Source organism: Scomber scombrus, chromosome 16 (genome assembly GCF_963691925.1).
Source record: "Scomber scombrus chromosome 16, fScoSco1.1, whole genome shotgun sequence".
Classification (NCBI taxonomy): domain Eukaryota; kingdom Metazoa; phylum Chordata; class Actinopteri; order Scombriformes; family Scombridae; genus Scomber; species Scomber scombrus.
The window spans coordinates 14,862,580-14,877,617 of NC_084985.1; the positions used below are offsets into that span (position 1 = coordinate 14,862,580).

Here is a 15,038-nt window from a genome sequence, read left to right on the forward strand (position 1 = left end):
TCATTATTTACTACATGAGGACACAAATGAGCATTGCTGGACTCAATGAGAGATAAAGTCGCATGGTAATGGTCATTAAGCTTCTGTTTAAAATACCGATGAAAAATGACCGGGCAACATTTAAAACTTTTCTGCCATCATATCTGAGAGGTTTGTTATTTTCTCTCTTTGTCTCCAGTCGGAAGGTGCGCGGCGAGGGGAAGAAGTGTCGTAAGGTGTACGGGATGGAGAACCGCGACATGTGGTGCACTGCCTGCCGCTGGAAAAAGGCCTGCCAGAGATTCACCGACTGAGTGTACCCCCCGCCAACACTTCAGCCAGCGCGCCACGCCATCGGGCACTGCTGCCTTTCGCCAGAGAAAAGGGGGGAGGAGCATCATTTTGCATGCATTCGGTTTTCTTCAGCTCAAAATTGCAACGACTCCGGCTCCGCCCCCTCAGCTCCACTGGCCCATTCCAGCAGTGGAGGGAACCGAATGACGGCAGAGTCACCTTTTACATTGCCGTCCAGGATTCCCAGTACTGCCTCGCCATTCCCTTCATTCCCAGTTTTTGGGAAACCCCAGTGCAGCTAAACAGATTTTCTGCTGTTTTTATGTTGGGTTCAGTGTTGCATCTTTCTATGTTTTGTAAAGCTCTGGTTTTTAAATGGAAAGTCTAGTCAAAGAAGGGGTCCAGAAAAAAGGCCAAAAGGTTTTTGTGTGTTTTATCAAAAGAAAAAGAAAAAAAATCTTCACTTTTTTTATCCAAAAGAAGAACAGGCCTCTTTGCTGAAGTTTTTGAAGAAAGTTATGAAAAAAAGCGTGGAGGTTCACTCACTGTTTTTGTTCTTCCTTCAACTTGTTCATCTCTTGTTTTATTTCTGGACTTTTTGAGGTGATCTTTTATCACCAACATCACAGCCTCTCACAGCCTCTCCCGTTCCCTCACCTGTTCTTCACTCCTGACAGCTCAGGGGGAATGTACGGCAGAGCAGGCGAGGACGGGCTGAGAGGTAGAGAGAAGAAGAGGCAGAAGGAGACACAAGGTGAATGATCAATGCAAAAAAAGATACAATTTACAGTCAGGGAAAGCAGACGGTCAATGTCAGAGATGTACCACATGAAACCACATTAGCATTCACACACAAACAGACACACGTGTCATATCAGAAGACAGGAACTGTTTTCTATGTCACTTTTTTATCCAGTTGTTTCATTTTCTTTGTTTTATCAGGGATGGGATTCTACAGAAAGCAAAAACCAGCAGCTAAAACTTGGGGTTATATTGTATACAGCACTATCTCAACAGCTTCTCTCTTTCGTTACACATGACAACTTTGCAACCAAAAACTCCTTTATCATGTTCTTAATGTTTTTGGTTTTTGTTAAGGTGCCATGTTTACTGTTGCTGATGTAGTTTCTTTTTTTTCTTTTTTTTTTTCTAACTCTTTTGTTTGATTGGCAAAACCAAGACTGTTTACCAACCACCTGCTAAAGAAGGTGTGTTAAAAGACCTTCCTGACAGCACTGGAAGCATGAAACCAGCGGAGTGCGAGGCCATAAAAAGATCAACATCTTTCACTACATACAGAGAGACAGACTGCCCTCCTCCTCATCCAACTTTTACACCTTCCCAAAGGGAACAAAATAACTTTGTGTTTACGTTCGCCGCAGAGGCGCACCTTGATGATCATCTAACCCAAGGAGGAGGGCTAAAAACCAAAAGTGAGGCACTTGCACTGTATGTGTGTATTTGAGCACTAGGTATATTTGATAACTCCTGTGGTTACTTCTATACAGTTGAAATGTTACTTATCTACCAATAGACTTTCTCTGTTTCCAACTTAACTGGTTAAAAATAGAAGTAACAACACAAAAAAACAGATTTGGCAATCCCCACTTTTTGATCCATTATTTGCTCCAAGAGTTTCGGACAAGGGTGGGAAAAGTTATAAGCACTTGATTAGGTCACTCCTTTGTTGTTTAATGTGCTTTGCACACTTGATTCACCTGGCAACATGCAAGCAAAGCTTTGGCTCGAACTTTCAAAAGAGTCCCTGTGATCTGCACGTAACTGAGAGTGATTGGTAAAAATGACGCGGTTATCTGAATGTTTCTATTTTAATTCCAGCCTGCTAGATGGCTCAAAGGCAGGAAGCAAAATCACAAAGCCAAATAGTTTACAGATGTTTGCTTTGTGGTGATAGATGGACCAACGGTTTTGTCACCTGCAGCTGCATTCTCCTTTTATTACAGTGTTTGAAATGAATAGAAATGTTCTGTGTTCAGTTTAAGACAAATGTTTCTTCCAGCTTGTTTCTGCATTTAATCTCTGAATGATATAAAATTAGTTTGAATGCACGCATAAATCTTTATTGTCATTTCTGTCGCTTACAGAGGATCATTTAACATAATCAGAATTATTCAAAACCAACACCAGCTAATAAACTCACAAGCTCGTTTGTTTGATACACAGGACTTCCATACCTGAAAATCATAGCTTTGTTATGTTTGCCCATCTGTTTATATTTCTGTCTCTTTTCTGTCTGTTTATGTATATATGTACTTCTTGTATTTTCTCTAAGCTCCATGTTTTTGACTTTGGTCATTACATTTGCCACCTTATGAACAAGACAGGTTCAAAGTATGATATCGTGTGAGGAAATAATGTACCGTTTAACCTTTCGGGCTACTGTTGTTTTGAATATAGGGATAGCCTTAAAGTCCCTTTTTGAAAATAATCATTGTGCTTCTTCTTTGTCATTACATTGATATTTCAGTAAGAAATATTTAGATTATCTCAAAAATTATTAGCCATTGTATTATGTGAACGTATTATTGTTTAAGAAAAGACAAATCTATATATACATAAAGAAAAAACATGTTGCAATTTAAATTCAAAGCAAAAAAAGACATTGATTTGGCTGTTTTTATTTTTTTCATATATATGAATATATAAATATACTGTTTAAGAATTTTGTTTTCATGTTCTGCTGAAGGAAATGTTTGTTGCTATTTGTAACTGTAAGAGGAAGCCCAGGCATGATTTTCAATGCAAGCCAAGCTTGTTATGGTTGTTTCAACGAGTGTGACCCGCACGCTCCCGCCTCGAGCTCCTTCACGTCACGCTCCCCACTGCTGCTGCTGCTTAGTGGTCAAAAAACCACAGTTGATTAAAACCTTTATCTTATTTCCAATTCTCCTCTCCCAGTGTCACGCAGGCCCACTTGCAATTATTTTGATTGACATCTCGGCGTGTTCGCGCCAATGCGTGTGTGTGTGTGTGCTCGCGCGCTCTTGTGTGTGAACATGAAGGAGCCCCGGGCAAAGTATGCAGGCTACCACTGAATCGCGGCGCTCTGCCCGCCCCTCCAAGCATTGCTCTCCCGAGGAGTGGCACACCTTTATCAAATGGCCTGTGGTGTTTCCCTGTCAGGTTGTGTGCAGGTCAAGCCTTCTTTGAGGCTCCTGACAAACAACACTGTGGGGTTTATGGATGTTTTTGTTGGTCTAGACCACAGCGGCTAGACATGGTTGATGTTTTATTTTTTGTTTTGGTTTGTTTTTTTGGTAACTGTGTGTACTTCCCTCTGCCCTTTGTCCATCATTGTGGTGCTTCATGTTTGTGTTTGGACTGCCTCCTCCATTGACATGTGGGAAAATCTGGCAGCCAAATTAGATCTGGCCAGGGTTCTGTCCAGGAACAAGTCCCCAGTTCAGATCATCCAGAGGCTGCTGGCAAGACTGAATGTTTAAAGTGGCAGCTAATATTAAAAGAAGCTCTCTCTGGATTCTGTTTTACGGTCAGTGTTGTGTCGCTCAAACAGTAAGATTTGACCAATCAAGATCATCTCACACCTGTGTTTAAGGGTTAATCCAAATTACCTCAAAAGTCCAGCATATTTGCTTAAAACTGTCCATCCTCGTAGATGTGCAGAATCTGTGGGATTTGTTTGTGGACTGTGGCCTGGCCTGCATTGTTGTACTGAGAACATCTTGGTACCATTTACTGCCAATGGCACAAAGACGTCTCAGCATGAAGGTGCTCTCAGAGACACTCAGCCCAGGTCTGTCTTTGCACACTGTACGCAGTCACACCGGTGCCGTGGCCTCGGCGGGGGAGAAATGGAGGTGCTATATTCCCATGCAGTGCTGTTTCTCCCATATGTCCTCTCATCTATTAACTCCATTTTGTACACATTGTTATGCTGTAGAACATGAAAATAAAAACACCCTGCCTCAAGTTTACCGAGTGTCCAGACACGAGTTAGTGAGTGCGTCACTCCAAAATCTCTGTTCTGTCTCCAGCTTCCTAATTGACTGGTTTTATTTTGGTGCTAATTACTGTCTCTCAGTGTTTTGAGCTTAAGTAAGAGTAACGCTAATGAATCTCTCAAATCTAAAAATTTGAATTTAAAATATGAAAATAAACACATTTAAATTCTTACATTCAAGCAAAGTACTTTTGTTATTCACTCAACAATAAAACATCACATTTCTGGCATTTTTCAGAGTTTTCAAGAAGAGCTACAAATGATTATTTTTATTGAATAATTGTCAGAAAATGGTGATAAATGTTGATCAGTTTCCCAAAGCCCAAAATGCAACCTCATATTTCCTTGTTTTGTTCTGACCAACAGTCCACAACCCAAAGATATTCAGTTTACCATCAAAGAAGATTAAGAAACTAGAAAATAATGACCATGAAGAAACTTTTTAAAAAACCCACACATTTTTCTATCAATCGACTAATCGGTGCAGCTCTACTTTCCGCTGCTGGTCTTTATCAGCAGATTGCGATTGCTCAGTTGGAAACCTTAGATGTTCAATCTTTGCAGTACTGCAAACAAAAATCTACCATGTGATATAGTTGAACGGTCCAGGCAAACAAGTGGACCTTGAATTAAAAATGTGAACTGATTTCCAAAATGAATAAACATGTCACACCTTGTTTTAAGCATGGCACCTGTAGTAACATTTCTGTGCAAAATTGAACTTTTTCCCCCTAAATTGTATTTAATAAACATTTTCATTTATTAGTATTGTAGTATTGATAATCTGAAACTTTACATTCTTGTCCAACAGATGACGACAATGTTTAATTTTCTTCTATTTGGGCAAAACTGGGATCATGACACTAATCTTTTTATTTCCAAACTAACATCCTAATGATGCCAAACGTGCCATATGGAAGCATCTTCCTGATTTGATCATCTAACTTATTCATATGAGAGCAGAACTGAGCTGTCAGCAGGCAGCTAAAACATGAGCTGCCATTACAAACGTGTTCGCACAGCAGAATTAAAACTGTGGCATCAAAGAGCCACAATACGCTTGTTGCTCTAGTGAGAGTGATATGAATACATATGAGGACTTTTTTGGTTTTTTTCAATCTGCGGTTGGTCTGGCTTTTGTTCTTTAGTGTGTTTACCCCACCACCCCCTTGACTGCCGCCTCTTAAAGGGCTGAGCATTCAGCCATGATTTATAAGTTGAATAAAACAAGATAGCATTATTCTGCTTATGGAAGGTATAAAAATCAACTCTTGTGAGTTATGAGGGACCTTCAATGTATATGTCCACACACACACACACATATATATGTCCATCTTATCTACTAAGCAGTGATGGCTTTAACAGCAGTTCATGTGTTGACAGTTTTATAAGCATCCCTGGTTTATGTACCTGATCTTTACTGAGATCATAAATACATGACAAGGCTTGTTTGACAAGAGGCTGACACTTATTATACCTTATATCACCCACATATATGCTACAGTATATACGGATTAAGCTGCAGTACAGTATATCTATGCTACAGTATCAGTGTGTATCAGTATATCGACTTCAGTGCTCTCAAAATTACTTCTTGTTTCCAGTTTTCCGTCAGCAGAAGTTTAAGTCAAAATGACGGATTATGCCTTTAGTGAAGAGGCCTCCCCTTAGCTCTGTGGTTGGCAGATTAGCCAGCCACATGCTCTTCTACCTGGTGATAAAACATGTGAGCAGATGTGTGTTATCTTCTCTGCAGAAATGCCACTTATCAATAAGCTGCAAGCAGGTGGTACTCGGTGTGTGTGGAATCAGAAGTCTTATGAAAAAATTGATTTAATTTATTGTTTTGTACTTGAAAATACAGAAACTGATTATGTGTAGAGTTTGGTGCACCTGAGTAGTCATAGCATCACCTTGCATGACCCTTAAAGATGCAATATACAACATTCAGCCCTGCTGGACGTCAGCTAACAACTACATGCTATGTAAAGATACAGTGGAATAAAGTAATCCTGTGAGAAATAGGTAATGACAGTGACTGAATATTGATCCATATTTGAGTTTGACAGTTTGATCTGAGTTTTGTGTTCTTTTTTCTTTCTTTCCAACTTTATTGAGTAAAAAAGCACGTGCAGATGTTTTGGTGGGAGATGCTGTTGCTCAATTGCGACATCTAGTGGGGCTGAATGTCACATTTTGCACCCTTTAACTGTAGACTGAGTGTGTCCAACCCTAGGTATAGTTTCCATGGCAACCATGCTGAAGGGCAGGGTATGCATTATTATCCACAGCCATTGCCACTGCAGGGCAGTGTTGTCAATGAAGAGGAGGGGTCCTCCGTCCTTCATTCATTCAGGAATGTGGAGGAGGAGGAGGGCGGAGCTGTGGGTGAAATGGCTTCTGTAAACACTTTGTGGGTTTCACCTCCAACGTCCATGATAAGAAAAGTCATTAGTCTGTGTTTCCATGAGCTGCTTCAGCCTGACTGAAGGAATACAGGAGCATGGGCAAAACACCATTAGGCAGGGTATGCAACTGCCCAGCTAAAAAGGCCAGAAACACCTAGATATAAAAAAGAAAAGAAAAAAGAATTATGTTACTATTCTAATTCATTTAGTCCTGAAATAACTTACAAAAGACCCCCAAAGCACTTAAAATATGTAACTGCATACTATTACTTACTCTGTACTTCAACTTCATTGTACAACTACATTTACCTGACAGATAAATGTTACTGGTTACGTTGCAGATTCAGATTGTACTCATAAGATATAACATCATTATTATTCATTAAGCCGTTCTGCATTGAATTCAAATCTCCACCTCAAACACGTTGAGTAAATTGAACTACATTGTGCTAATAATTCCTTTCTTTCACTCTTCACTTTAAGGGTAAAAAAAGAGTACTTCTTCTTACCATTGCCAATACCAACATTCCCAGTTTGAAAAAGGGTGAAAAGTAAAGCAAGACAGCGCTTGCCTGGGGCCCCCAAATGACTAAATATGCCCCTGAATGTGCCTTGGTGAGCTCACAGTAGAGTTTCCAGAGTGGACCTCAACAGTGGCCACATTACGTCTGGAAACTCTGTGTTACTGTGATATGCAGGGACACAGCAACGGTGAGGGAATGTCTCTGGTGCTGGCTAGTCCGAGTTCTGCTTCTTATATGTGTAATATGTTTGTAATATAAAGAAATATTCTGTGAGTTTGTGTCCAGAGGCCCTTTTGGCCCCTCTTGGCTCCAGAAAGATGTTGCTATGAGGAACATTTAAGCTCTAAGAGTGACTTTTCTACTCTCTGCTGTAACTTGTAAAAAACAATTTCGCTGATGATACTGTGTTTTACTGTTTTCTCTTTCTTTGTTTTCCCAAACATGGCTCCTCTCTCCCCTTTTGCACAAGGGCTTGTCAATAAATTTGTGTGAACAATTGCTGTTGTGTTGCAATCTAGAAGTGTTTGGGAAATCAAGGGAGCCTCGTTCACAAAAACAGCATTTGAAACAGTCAGTGAGATGATCCATTTTTAGTGTGGGGCTGCCAAGTCATTTCAACAAGAACCTGAATAGGGCCTCATTTGCTTTCTGTGAGAAGGTGTTGGCAGATGGAGCGAAGAAAAACACTCTTATCTGCCTGAATTCTATTACCAGATTCAATTAATTAGAAATATTAACTGAACAAAGATTAAGGACTTAATTCAGGATGTTTATGCCTCAGCTCCTTGAGTTTAATCATGAATATGCAACACTGGATCATCTCATTGGTTGTTTTATCTGTTGTGATTACAATCATGGGCACCTCAAGAACTCAATGACTGTCGCACTGGATTTTTACACTCTTTTTTCAAACCATATACACTACTCTCTGGTCTAAATGTATTTTTTTAATATTGCATGTGCATGCAAATAAGGAAATTATGGACTTTATATATAAATGTGCTCCATTTGTGCCGTGTTGTCCAAGGAGTTGAGAGCAGCTGTTGCCTCTTTTACGTTCTTCAACGTTCTGCACTCATCTAAAACTTAAGATTGGTCTAAGAAAAGAAATCTCTCTCGAGTTTTTAAATCGAGATACAAGCCGTTTTTGAAGTACCTGCGACTCCCTGCCGGCACAGACCAATTTGTCTCCATCCTGGTTGTGTGTGTTAACAGTTTGGTGGTCCTGGGAGAGTCTGGCAGGATGCTTGTGGAAGATGGATCACTAGCGGAGGCTGTGCACTAAAGCCTGCAGCTCAGAGTGGGTGTTGTAGTGATGGGCGCAGTGCCAGCTGGAGTTATGAAGAAGTCTGAAATATGAATTATGAGTTCGTCCACCTGCACCCTCCCCTCCAACCCTCCTGACTCCCTGACAGCTTGACTGAAAACACACAGAGATATTTAAAAGAACAATATTTATTACATGCAATAAACTTTATTGTTGCCTGTCCTCTTTAATTGGCCACTAAACACAGTGATTAGTTAAAAAATGTTTCCCTAAATCATCCTCTTAGCACTCTTAACATTTCTGATGAAGTCAGTTGGCAGTGGCTGCTCTTCACCCCGACTTGGCCGGCACAGTATGTTGCGTTTTATATCCTTTTGAAGCCTCTAAATGTAAATGTGTTTCCAGACTTTAAACTAAACCATCGCTGCAACACATTGTTCTTCTCCAGATCTGTTCATGGACGGCACATTAGGTGACGCAATTGGGTTGTAAAACCTTCTCTGGAATAAACAGGGATAATGGTTGATGGAGGGCTATGCTGAGGTGTTCAGGAGGATCTCATGTCATGAACGGGGTCGGTTCAGCTGTTGATTCAATGTAATAATGAAAGATTGAAGGAGTTGTTCAACCTTTCGGGAGATTTGCTCAGTTACTTTCTTGCCAAGAATGAGATGAAAAGATCGGTACCCCTCTTTACTTGGCCAAAACTCGTAACTACTTGTGTGTTGGTTGCTTGGCAACTGCTTAAAGCCAAGAAATGTTAGTCTGGTAGATAACCTCTCCTAAAATGGCGAAGTGTTGTGCTTTTCCCTCACTGTAGATCCCCACACAGTTAGCCATAATGGCTGCGACAGGTGGATAGTTTCTGTGTTTACGTTCATTCAGACTCAGAGACAAACATTTGAAATGTTTCATGTAAAATAATATTTATCTAGAGAACAGTGGGAAGCTTATACAGCTGCCCTGATTACATCCTTTTGTGCGAATCCTTGTTCCTCGAAATCTTGAGGGCCAAAACCGAGCTGGCAAGTGAGCTGGGTCCAGCCAAATGAAGTTTGAATAACCCTCCAATAAGTCACTCACTAAAAACAACCTATAGTTACGTTAGAGTGATGCTTTTCAGATTACGTCATTATAGAGTGACTTTTTTTCTTTTATAAGATGTGTTGGCTCTTTAGGAAGAGGCAGGTTTGGTGGAAAGCTAGTTGGCAAAAAGTTGCAAAAGCAGCAGGAGAGCATGCTGGAGCCACGTTGGGATATTTTAAGCGGACATTTGTACTGTCACACGGGACATTTTTCCCATATTTTACTGATTATTTTAACTGAAACCATGATCTTTCCCCAACCCTAATCGAGTGGTTTTTGTGCCTAAACCAAACCAACAGCATTATATGACACTTGAAAAGCTTAAAATGCCTAGACATGACATGTGAAATGTCCTTAAAAGTGGTGTGCAAAGTTATCACGACCCAATGAATCACAACAGTCACATTTATCGGGTAGAAATAAATTGTTATTCCCATTTAATTAGTTTTAAAGCTGCTTGTCTTGCTGCTCTCTTCAGCAGAGGCAGGCTAGCTGTTTCCACCTGTTTCCAGTCTATGTACTAAGCTAAGCTAACTGGCTGCTGGCTGTGGATTTATATTTACTGCACACACAACTGATCTTGCTCTTCACATCTGACTTTCAGCAAGAAAGCAAATAATCAAGAGTATCTTCCAAAATGTCAAACTATTCCACCATTGTTTTGCCTTCAAGCCAGTGTAGGACGAGAATGACAAAGTATTTAAAACTGTTTGAAATACATTTTTTAAACATGCAAAATCATTACAGTATAAATCTATGAGCCTGGTTAATCTCTCTTTTTCTTTTCTTTTTGACAGTTGGGATGAAAAGCAGATGTTGTGTTGAGCCAACGTTCTGCACCACGCTGCTGAGATCCGGCTAAATTTGTCTCCTCCAATCAGTATCATTTACTCCAAATTTCCAACTCTGAAACAACAACCCCTGTTGAGGAGTGTTTCATTTTACTGAAGGCTGAGGAATTATTTACAACTCCAGAGTTCTCTGATATCTCAAACACTGTCAGCTTTAATACGACTACATGCCTCCCAACCGCTACCCTTACCACTCACTCTGCTTGTTTTATATTTATGTGGAAAAAATCAGTCCACTTTAAAACTATATGAGATGAGTCCTGCAGGCCTGCTTCCTCTGGGTGATCACAGCAGTGTGTTTTCATGAGTCTTGGCTGGAGGATCAACAAAACAGCCTTTATCATTCAATGCTGAGAAGGTTGAAGATAGGTTAGGGCTGATGTAGGAAATTAGGTCAGACTATTTGCAAAGGTGCAGGCTTTTTTCCCCCTAAATTGGCTCCTTATTCCTTTCTCAATCCACCTTTCATCAAGCAACTGCAACATTTATGTCAGTCTGCATCATTTATCAAGCAGAATTTGAATATGCAACTAAACATCTCAGCTGCAAACGTCTGTCGCCTGTATTTTATTCTTTATGAAACCTGTTTGGGCAGGATTTTCACTGCATGCATGCATAAGCTAACCTAGACACGTGCACACACACACACACACACTCACACACACACACACACACACACACACACACACACACACACACACACAGGCACACTATGAGTGAAAGAGGTGTGAAAGCTAACTGTGGTAGATCATGTCATTGGGGTGATATGTGCCCATGCTGCTGAACATATGTCCCTGTGGCTTCAGGTCTCATCCTGCGATGATGTGAAGAGCTCGCTGGTGGAAGCTACTCACGTCTCGCCGGGCCTGTGGTCGAAATGTGTGTGTGTGTGTGTGTGTGTGTGTGTGTGTGTGTGTGTGTGTGTGTGTGTGTGTGTGTGTGTGTGTGTGTGTGTGTGTGTGTGTGTGTGTGTGTGTGTGTGTGTGTGTGTGTGTGTGTGCAGCATGAGATGATAAAGTGAGTGTTTCCAATGACCGCCCGAGGTATGTCCCATCTGTTCAATGTAGCAGTTACACCTCCTCCTGTTTGTCTCTGTTTTTGTGTGAGCACAAAAGCCTGTATGTGCTTACTGGGAGTGTGTGTGTGTGTGTGTGTGTGTGTGTGTGTGTGTGTGTGTGTGTGTGTGTATGTGTGTGTGTGTGTGTGTGTGTGTGTGTGTGTGTGTGTGTGTGTGTGTGTGTGTGTGTGTGTGTGTGTGTGTGTGCACCTTTGCTCCCTACAAAGCCTGATCTAGCCATTCCTGCGGCCATAAATGTGCACTTTTCAATGTGCAAGCTGTCATACCTCATGCATTATCAACCACTACATTGACAGAGCATAATAAACCTCCCCCTGCTGCTTTTCACACCAGCCAAAGCCTGCTTGCTTCATATTCATAAACACTGGCATCTGCAGAGCATCGCCCTCCAACAGATGCCTAAAATGAAACGTAAGGAGCCCATATTAAAAAGATACAGCATGTTGATAATGCTAAACAAGAGGTCACCTGACATTTGACATGATGCAGGTATTGTGTTAATGTTGCTGTGAAGGAAGGAGCAAGCTGTTTTTAAGTAGCAGGTTGAGGTGTGCTGGCATCAGTGAGTCTCACTGGGGAACGGAAAGATGTTTGGCTTTTTGGTAGAGCGCAGGGAGCTGTTTATGTGTAGATACGTGTGTGAGCCTTGGAATAATTGATGAGGGTGATGAGAAACAGCACATGTATTCACGGTCCATCTGTGACCTCAGTTGATAAGAATCGTTGCTGTCCATTAAATCAGTAGCTTTCCCCTCACGATGAGGGTGAAAGAGGTTGAAACAAGAGGAGAAAGAAGGGTGGCGGGGGAGGAAGAGGCACATGTGAATGTACCTTTTCACATCTGAAAACTTAAAGAGAGGTCGATGTTTTAGCAACAGGAGGATCAGGACCCAGTTTTGAGATTAGAAAACTGAGAGATTCTGCCTGTTGGCACGACGACAGAATTGTATCACAAAACCTGTTCTCGATCAGGGTCATAGTCACATCTGTTAGAGGGGGCAGCAGAAGAAGATGAAGGGACTGATTCTCGTTTTGTGTCTATTGTAATGAAAGTCCCACGTTATTCTATGCTCTTTACAAAAAGTTAGAACTTTAAAGAAATGGTTCGAGTTTCTTGGGAACACACTTATTTTTGCTTTCTAGCTGAGTTAGTTTAGAGAAGTGGCAGGCAAATAGCGGCCCCTTGGCCAAATATGGCCCTCCAACAAAAATACTTAGCCCAAAAGTATGTTACAAGTACAAAAACATAATGTCAGAACAGATTTGTGTCAATAACGATACTTAAGCTTCAACCATAAATAAAGCAAGCCATTGTTTACTAATGGAGAATTATGATATTTGCCCTCCGACCCTAAAACTTAACCCTAAAACATACATATCAAAAAACATTTCTACTGCACCTTTACAATGTTTGCCCCCAAATAAACAGTGCTGAAAAAACCTAATAGCTGGTTTAGAAGATTGATATGCCTACCAGTACCTCTAAAACTCACTGCTAACATGATATATATTGTTTGTTTTATACAGTACCAGTCAAAAGTTTGGACACACTTTCTCATTCACATCAATGAGAAAGTGTCCAAACTTTTGACTGGTACTGTATGTACAAAAAACAAACTGTAAACACCTTTTTTATTGGGGTTATGTGTCGGAATGGTTCAAATCCTCTCATCCAGCTTAACTCTTGGCAAGAAAGCAAATACGTGTTTCCCCTAAAAGGTCAAACTATTCCTGAAAATTGTACCTCAGAGTGTGTGTACACTCTCACTGTTTGAAGGGATGGGAAGTCATTTGGGACTTTTTCTGAAAGGTTTTTTATGCCTTCTGAGCTCCCACACTCACTCACACTAATCCATGTTTGAATTGAATGTTTTCTCTCTGCGCATTTAAAACAAGGTCTGCGTCATTATATTACACACATCAACAGTTGTCAGTGTCAGATACTGAGTCTATATATGGGATTCTTTATTACTAACAACAAGCTAACACAAAGCACTTGCAATATGTATCTGCTCTATCACAAATGGTATATACTCAATGATGTTTTGTTATATTCTTTTCCGCAATATTATCAAATGAATTCTATGAATATGTGATGATTTTTCTCAAAGAAGAAGAATCGATGCACACTGACTGTTAACCCCTGTACCACTTTTTTTTTTTTTTTTTCTTTTCTTACTTTGTCTCCTAGTGTAGAAACTGCCATCGTTCTTGTTGTAAATGGTGTTTCTTGACACTTGCGTTTCGGTGCTGTTGTTGTTCGACTTGTTGTACAGTTTAGACCTTTCTCCAGATGAATCTATGTGTGACTAGAAGATTCTGGAGGCATCTGGTTATAACTGAATAAAAATGTCTTGGCAGCTGTTTGTTAGCTGATGTCACTTCGTCTTTTCTCTGTTCTGCTCAAATAATAATTCACTGCCACATTAACGTTTAGTGTTAAGACGTGTACTCAAAAGTACAAAAATAACTATGATGAGATAGTTTGTAGGATCACTGAAAATGCAGCACCTTGACTAAATAACTGAGTGAATTTACTCAACTGCTATACCTAAGTAGAATTATGGATTTGCAGTACTTTGTGGGGCATTGTGGAGGTCGGTTCAACCTGCAACAATATTTTATAAACTGATATAAATATATTTTGTATGAAAATTCTGACCCTGAAAGGTAGTAGTCTGAAATGTACTTAAGTAGAACTATAGCAGAAAACTGAAATACTCTAATAAACAATAATACAATAATATAATGTTATATAACACTGAGACAGATCACATCTTGCTGCATGATGAGTATTTAATTTTAATGCTTTAAGAACTTTCTGCTGATTTTACTTTTAAATAGAGGTTATATTTTTAACATTATAGTCCAGTTACTGTCACTTAAGTACATGATCTGAGTGTTTCCTCTACCACTGTCCCTCTCCAACTCAGAGGTGTTTGCCAAAAAGGTTCAGGTCAAATTTGCCCCATTAACATTAAAGAGCAGTAAAAACACCTCTCTCTATTTTAGCCTGAAATTTTATGACTTTTCCTAAAATGATCTAGAATATGCAACCATGTAAATATTTCAACTTTTTTTTTTAATGTTTGTGCAACTGATATACACATTTTTATAAGTCAAGAATGTTAATTGTGAGCCATATTTATTCAGAAATTCAAAATTCACCATTCAAAAAGTGTTGATGCATTTTTCATATTCAACATTCATTGAGATCATTATTAGTTTCATGTTCTCCTGTTTATGTAACATAAAACCATAATACGGTGTGATTTTTAATACCTTTTCTCCATTAAAAATATTGTAAAACCTAAAGAATACACTCTATCTGCTCTCTGAAAGCTTCATTAAGGAATAATCACCCATTTATTAATGAGTTAAGAGTTAATTATGAATGAAAATGGTGGTATAGGGACTACTTATAAGAGGATACTGTGGAGGGTCACAATATGAACAGTATGTAAGATTTAAAGCAAATGAATGGAGCATCATCCCTGTCTTATAATAATGCTGATTTGTGTCTGACTAAATGTAGTTGTGCACAAATGTGGTTGAAATCTTAAAGTAGA

The 15,038-nt window shown here is 39.8% G+C and overlaps 1 protein-coding gene across 1 annotated transcript in view; it reads left to right on the forward strand.

Annotated features, from left to right (window-relative positions):
- The window catches only part of znf704 (zinc finger protein 704), a 59,257-nt gene extending 55,024 nt beyond the window's left edge, over positions 1 to 4,233 (forward strand). The window contains exon 9 of the mRNA XM_062436438.1: positions 179 to 4,233. Coding sequence (XP_062292422.1) covers positions 179 to 293 — 115 coding nt within the window. The 3' untranslated portion in view covers positions 294 to 4,233. The remainder of the gene's footprint in view (positions 1 to 178) is intronic.
- The last annotated feature ends 10,805 nt before the right edge of the window (positions 4,234 to 15,038 follow it).